Consider the following 7,777-nt stretch of genomic DNA (forward strand, 5'->3'; position numbering starts at 1 on the left):
ATACCAGTAGGATATACCAGGGATGTTCAGTAGGGTATACCAGGGATGTTCAGTAGGGTATACCAGGGATGTTCAGTAGGGTATACCAGGGATGTTCAGTAGGGTATACAAGGGATGTTCAGTAGGGTATACAAGGGATGTTCAGTAGGGTATGCCAGAATGTTCAGTAGGGTATACCAGTGTGTTCAGTAGGGTATACCAGTATTTTCAGTAGGGTATACCAGGGATGTTCAGTAGGATATACCAGGGATGTTCAGTAGGATATACCAGGGATGTTCAGTAGGGTATACCAGTATTTTCAGTAGGGTATACCAGGGATGTTCAGTAGGATATACCAGGGATGTTCAGTAGGGTATACCAGGGATGTTCAGTAGGGTATACCAGGGATGTTCAGTAGGGTATACCAGGGATGTTCAGTAGGGTATACCAGGGATGTTTAGTAGGTTATACCAGTATGTTCAGCAGGGTATACCAGGGATGTTCAGCAGGGTATACCAGGGATGTTCAGTAGGGTATGCTGGGATGTTCAGTAGGGTATGCTGGGATGTTCAGTAGGGTATGCTGGGATGTTCAGTAGGGTATACTGGGATGTTCAGTAGGGTATACCAGGGATGTTCAGTAGGGTATACCAGGGATGTTCAGTAGGGTATACCAGGATGTTCAGTAGGATATACCAGGGATGTTCAGTAGGGTATACCAGGGATGTTCAGTAGGGTATACCAGGGATGTTCAGTAGGGTATACCAGGGATGTTCAGTAGGGTATACCAGGGATGTTCAGTAGGGTAAGCCCGGGATGTTCAGTGGGGTAAGCCCGGTATGTTCAGTAGGGTAAGCCCGGTATGTTCAGTAGGGTAAGCCCGGTATGTTCAGTAGGGTAAGCCCGGCATCTTCAGTAGGGTATGCCGGCATGTTCAGTAGGGTATGCCAGGGATGTTCAGTAGGGTATGCCGGTATGTTCAGTAGGGTATGCCAGGGATGCTCAGTAGAGTACACTGGTACAAAATGTCTTCAAAAAAATATATATACAATTTATTACACAAGTTTAGGTAGTTAGTATCTCTCTGTTTCACTCAGTTTTATCCAATTTTGTTCCGACTGAACACGACCCTGGTCAGTCTGGGATTTAATGGCTAATTTCTCCACGCAACATTTCTGAAGTGGTGACATACCTTCAGCAGTGGTTTCCCCTCTTTCTCCTTGTCATCAGCATCGAGCTTCACATCCAGTTTCTTAATCAGCTTGTCGGCAGTCTCTTTGTTAAAATTCATGATGGCATCGAACACCTTTGGTCAAAACAAGAGGAATGTGAATGTCACATTATTTATTTCAGATGTGTGTGCTACACCCAACGGAGAAAAAACAAACATAAACAAACATAAACAAACCTTAAAGATGGGATCCAGGACGAGTTGGCAGAATGTACGTGGGAGCTTTTCCCCCGCAGCGTTGGTGGCTGATTTACTGAATTTGCCACATGACGGGTCGAAGAACCTGGAGAAATACACGTGATCATCAACTGCACTGTCCTCTGGAGTCATTGCTGGACACAGGTTAAGCCGGGTCCTTTTTCAAAGGAGATTCTCCATTGAATTGGCTTTTTAGTCAGGACCAGGCTTAACCTGTGTCTGGAAAACTGACCCAGAATCATCCACTGAACAGTGCTCTCCAACACTCTCTCCTCTCCTCCCTCTCTCCTCTTTCTCTCCTTCTCTCCCTCACTCTCGCCTATCCTTCTCTCTCTCCTCCTTTCTCTCCTCTTTCTCCTCCTCCTCCCTCTCCTATCCTCCTTCTCTCTCCTCTCCTCCCTCTCCTCCTTTCTCTCATCTCCCTCTCCTATCCTCCTCCTCTCTCTCTTCACCTCCTTTCTCTCCTCCCTCTCTCCTCCACTCACTTTTCTCCCCACAGTTTCTTCATCATGTCCTCCACCTTCTTGCAGCGCTCCTCTGGGTTCATCTCCGTCTTTTGGTCTCCCTTGGCTGTGAACTTGGCCACGTACATCTCAGCAAACTGCTTCAGAGTGAAGGCCCAGCCGTGGAGACCCGAGCCGAAACCCACTGTGCCCACCATTGGGTCCACCTACACAGGGAAACACGGAACAGACGCATTATGGGGATCGAACTAGTGGTCTTCTGCTTTGCAAACACACGTGACTGCCCACTTTTAACATACTTACAAACATACACTTAACATACTAGCCAGTTGCCCCACTGAGTATTTATTTAGCATTTCAGGGACCAAGTGAAACAATTTAGAGCTCTGGAATGAACTTACAGTACCATCTGAACCCTGTGGTCTTATCGTACCATCTGAACCCTGTGGAGTGGTCTTATCGTACCATCTGAACTCTGTGGAGTGGTCTTATCGTACCATCTTAACCCTGTGGAGTGGTCTGACCGTACCATCAACTCTGTGGAGTGGTCTGACCGTACCATCTGAACCCTGTGGAGTGGTCTTATCGTACCATCTGAACCCTGTGGAGTGGTCTGACCGTACCATCTGAACCCTGTGGAGTGGTCTGACCGTACCATCTGAACCCTGTGGAGTGGTCTTATCGTACCATCTGAACCCTGTGGAGTGGTCTTATCGTACCATCTGAACCCTGTGGTTTTACTGTACCATCTGAACCCTGTGGTCTGACCGTACCATCTGAACCCTGTGGAGTGGTCTGACCGTACCATCTTAACCCTGTGGTCTGACCGTACCATCTGAACCCTGTGGAGTGGTCTGACCGTACCATCTTAACCCTGTGGAGTGGTCTGACCGTACCATCAACTCTGTGGAGTGGTCTGACCGTACCATCAACCCTGTGGAGTGGTCTGACCGTACCATCTGAACCCTGTGGAGTTGTCTGACCGTACCATCTGAACTCTGTGGAGTGGTCTTACCGTACCATCTGAACCCTGTGGTCTTACTGTACCATCTGAACTCTGTGGAGTGGTCTTATCGTACCATCTGAACTCTGTGGAGTGGTCTTACCGTACCATCTGAACCCTGTGGAGTGGTCTGACCGTACCATCTTAACCCTGTGGAGTGGTCTTACCGTACCATCTGAACTCTTGTGGAGTGGTCTTATCGTACCATCTGAACCCTGTGGTCTGACCTTACCATCTTAACCCTGTGGTCTGACCTTACCATCTTAACCCTGTTACACACTGACCATGATGCTGCCCATGGGTCCGCCCTCGTCCTCTCCGTAGGTGGCGATGATGACGTTGACGTTCTCTACGATGCGCTGGAAGGTGGCAAAAAGTGCGTCGGGTTTCAGCTGCAGCTCCAGCAACGCCCGGTCCATCTTGTTCATCATCAGAACAGGCTTTATCCGCTCTGCGATGGCCTGTCGCAGCACTGTCTCGGTCTGAACACACACACCTGCGACGGAGGGGAGAGGTTGGTACAGCACCACCTTAGAAGGGCATTAAGTTTATCAAGGTGCTTGCACGTTGCAACAAGGCCGTAGGCAGAAACTGTAAAGGAGTAGATTTTTTGTTGTATAGTTTGTCAGTGTTCAAATCTGTCATGATACACGTGTGTAATAAATAATAATATTGCTATACTATTTAATAATGGTTTTTAATATAGCTCTTTTCAAGGACCCACAGTATGATGTATAAAGGCCTAAGGGCTATCATGGTTGACTGTAGTACTACCTATTGTTGTTTACTAACTGGGATCCTACTCTAAACAAACCACAACTTATAAAGGCTTTATTTGGCATTTGTAAAGTATTTAAAAGCACAGTAAATAAAAATGTCACAAACCAGTAATAAGCAAAGTCATACTATATAAAAAATAAAAAAAAAAGTGAAATAATTGTTGTTGCCAAATGTGGTATAATCCTTTTGCTTACCGTCCAGAATAACTAGCAACGTAAATGTCGTTTTTATAACCTGAAAACAATATTTGACTAAATGGTTAGAAAATAAATACAGTTAGAAAATACATGTGCGTTTAACAGAAGTATTATTTCAAAGTTACAAATATTTTAGTGTTCGGAGCGACCTCCAATTCCTGACCTGTTCGTATCTGAGGTCCTCCAGCACACTATTTGTAGTTCTTTAGTTGTATGCCATTACAGTACGTGCACACTATTTGTAGTTCTTTAGTTGTATACCATTACAGTACGTGCACACTTTGTAGTTATTTTTGTTGTATACATTACAGTACGTGCACACTATTTGTAGTTCTTTAGTTGTATGCCATTACAGTACGTGCACACTATTTGTAGTTCTTTAGTTGTATACCATTACAGTACGTGTACACTATTTGTAGTTCTTTAGTTGTATTCCGTTACAGTACGTGCACACTATTTGTAGTTCTTTAGTTGTATTCCGTTACAGTACGTGCACACTATTTGTAGTTCTTTAGTTGTATTCCGTTACAGTACGTGCACACTATTTGTAGATTTTTAGTTGTATACCGTTACAGTACGTGCACACTATTTGTAGTTCTTTAGTTGTATACCGTTACAGTACGTGCACACTATTTGTAGTTCTTTAGTTGTATTCCGTTACAGTACGTGCACACTATTTGTAGATTTTTAGTTGTATACCGTTACAGTACGTGCACACTATTTGTAGTTCTTTAGTTGTATACCGTTACAGTACGTGCACACTATTTGTAGTTCTTTAGTTGTATTCCGTTACAGTACGTGCACACTATTTGTAGTTCTTTAGTTGTATACCATTACAGTACGTGCACACTATTTGTAGTTCTTTAGTTGTATTCCGTTACAGTACGTGCACACTATTTGTAGATCTTTAGTTGTATACCGTTACACTACGTGCACACTATTTGTAGTTCTTTAATATGTCAATGTGAGAATCTTTGCGAATAAGATTTCTAATGTATGTATAAAGGCCAAATAACCTTGAACTTTAAGCATCATGGGCTGTTACTGGGGTGTGAGCGAGCCAAGCATTGGATGCATTACAGCCAGAACACTACAAGACTGTGTCCAAAACAGCACCCTAGTCCCCATATCACAGGTCACTACTTCTGATCAGAGCCTCGTAAAGTTGTTCGGATATTGGACACAAGCAGTGCACTATATAGGGAATAGGGCGCCATCAGCCCCTTCCTTGTCATACCTGAGACGCAGTCTACTACAACTAGTGCACCGTCAGTGACGCGGAGAGCAGCCGTCACCTCGGAGGAGAAGTCCACGTGACCGGGAGAGTCTATGAGGTTAATGAGGAAGCCAGAGCCATCCTTGCACTGTTTGATGAAGGCCAAGTCATTCTCAGCCAATTCATAGTACAGAGAGATGGCTCTGCAGGGAGGGAGGGAGGGAGGAAGAGAGGGAGGGAGGAAGAGAGGGTGGGAGGGAGGTAGGAAGAGCGGGAGGTAGGAAGAGCGGGAAGGAGGAAGAGCGGGAGGGAGGGAGGAAGAGCGGGAGGGAGGGAGGAAGAGAAGGAGGAAGAGAGAGAGGGAGGGAGGAAGAGACATGTAACCATTGTGACCATCGTACATTTAATGTCTGTCTCTCAATCACTCTCACACAGTGGTATATTAAGGTACAGGATACCAGGGATAAGGTCAAGCATCTTTAAGTAGGAGTGCTGATCTCGAATTCAGTTTGGTCTTTTAGGTTCATAAATTAATAGGATTTTAGGTCATTTGTGGTGTGGTCAATAATAATTCAAATGCAGGTTGATTGTTGAACAACTTAGTTTTGTAGGTCTACCTCAGATTCCCAAAGAGAATATTACCCTTACAAGGTTACACACTTATAGTAGAAAAAGGGACATATTGTTGTAAAAAAAACTAAAAACATTTGTATATTACACTCTCTGAGGAGGACGAGGTATATTGTCTTGAGGGAAACACATACGTTGACTTGATGGTGATGCACCTCTCCTGCTCGTCTTTCCTGGTGTCTGTGAAACGCGTCTCGCCAGCCCGGGCGCCAGCGATGATGCCAGCCTTGCACACCAGGGAGTCTGTGAGAGTGGACTTCCCATGGTCCACATGGGCGATCACAGACATGTTCCTGATGTTGGACTTCTTGTCCATGATCGCACGGATCTGGTCTACTGTAAAATTCACCTGGAAAGGGGAGGTGAGATCTGGTCTTTTGTAAGAATTAACCTGGAAAGGGGAGGTGGTCTGGTCTACTGTAAAATTCACCTGGAAAGGGGAGGTAAGATCTGGTCTATTGTAAAATTCACCTGGAAAGGGGAGGTGAGATCTGGTCTACTGTAAAATGCACTTGGAAATGGGAGGTGAGATCTGGTCTTTTGTAAAAATGTACCTGGAAAGGGGAGGTGATCTGGTCTATTGTAAAATTCACCTGGAAAGGGGAGGTGAGATCTGGTCTACTGTAAAAATTTACCTGGAAAGGGGAGGTGAGATCTGGTCTATTGTAAAATTCACCTGGAAAGGGGAGGTGAGATCTGGTCTACTGTGAAATGGGAGGTGTGATCTGGTCTACTGTAAAATTCACCTGGAGAGGGGAGGTGATCTGGTCTATTGTAAAATTCACCTGGAAAGGGGAGGTGAGATCTGGTCTACTGTAAACATTTACCTGGAAAGGGGAGGTGAGATCTAGTCTACTGTAAAATTGATCTGGTGAGGGTCTACTGTAAAATTCACCTGGAGAGGGGAGGTAAGATCTGGTCTACTGTAAAATGTACCTGGGGAGGAGAAAGATCTGGTCTACTGTAAAATTGACCTGGTGAGGGGTGGGGATTGTTAAATGAATTCCAAAGCCAATAGCCTAATCATTTGCTGCAGTAACCTATAGGCTATGACGCATCTAAGAGAGGACACTATAACCTCAGCTTGTACACCTGCATGTTTTCATTGTAACAGGTGCATTTGTTTACAATGACAACACCGGTTCTTACCTGTAGCCCATGTAGTAAACTGGGCCTGGGTCTAGCCTACAGGGGCAGGCAGCGTTGCCCAATGTGAGCACGTGAAACTTTAATACGGCCATCTCAGGGAACGGCGTGCTTGTGCTATTTATAACACGGGGCCGGGGGTAATGGTATTCTGTCTGACTGTACCCCTGCATTGGCACGCACATTAGGCCCGAAGCCTACCGAAAAGAACACTATTTAAATTCAAAAGAAACACCACGAGACGAGGTGTTGTTTACAGCAAATGTATTCAGTTAGCCTGCAGCAACTAATTCAAGTTCCACAGATGACTTTATTGTCTTGTTGATAAATAAGCCCAGTCACATTACATAGGTCATGCTTTTACTTCGATTTGTAGAACGAATAACACATTTTGTTAACGGTATGACATGCTTTCAATAGTCACAGCATCCTTATTAGACTAATAAGCAATGAATACATTGTTTCATTTTTGATAACCATTTGTTAAAATTCTGCATACGTCATCGACAATAATACTAAAAAGGATATTAATTTGAAAACCGTCGCTTTTAGAAGAAAGACAAACATTGTTAATGGCTGTAATTTGTCAAAACATGTTATATACACTTACCATGATAGCGGTTCTTTATATCCCCAGCCTCAGCCGGTTGTTCCTCTCTTTCGGGGTGCTAGAGGGAAAGAGAGACTATGACGCACTGGTCTTGGTTAAACTCTGCGACAGCCGGCACTCTGGAAGTCATGTGGAATATGTCACGAAGTGTCATATGGACCCGAACTGAATTTTTAAAAGAGATATTAGCAGAGATTTTTTTGTCGTTACTGATCTAGTCTATGCAGCATGTTAGACTCTCAGAGATGTGCAAGGGGACAGAATATTTAATATTTTGGCTTCTACAACTGAACAAAACATATAAACGCAAGATGTAAAGTGTTG

General features: G+C 44.4%; 1 protein-coding gene across 1 annotated transcript in view; it reads right to left on the reverse strand.

The window, feature by feature from the left end:
* LOC110536498 (elongation factor 2) overlaps window positions 1-7,562 on the reverse strand; it is a 24,153-nt gene extending 16,591 nt beyond the window's left edge. The window contains exons 1-7 of the mRNA XM_036936539.2: window positions 7,454-7,562; window positions 5,832-6,046; window positions 5,089-5,270; window positions 3,159-3,370; window positions 1,893-2,077; window positions 1,387-1,492; window positions 1,171-1,284 (exon numbers count right to left, since the gene is read on the reverse strand). Coding sequence (XP_036792434.1) covers window positions 1,171-1,284; window positions 1,387-1,492; window positions 1,893-2,077; window positions 3,159-3,370; window positions 5,089-5,270; window positions 5,832-6,046; window positions 7,454-7,456 — 1,017 coding nt within the window. The 5' untranslated portion in view covers window positions 7,457-7,562. The remainder of the gene's footprint in view (window positions 1-1,170; window positions 1,285-1,386; window positions 1,493-1,892; window positions 2,078-3,158; window positions 3,371-5,088; window positions 5,271-5,831; window positions 6,047-7,453) is intronic.
* Window positions 7,563-7,777: the final 215 nt, after the last annotated feature.

Source organism: Oncorhynchus mykiss, chromosome 11 (genome assembly GCF_057628025.1).
Source record: "Oncorhynchus mykiss isolate SJ-2025 chromosome 11, ASM5762802v1, whole genome shotgun sequence".
Lineage (NCBI taxonomy): Eukaryota > Metazoa > Chordata > Actinopteri > Salmoniformes > Salmonidae > Oncorhynchus > Oncorhynchus mykiss.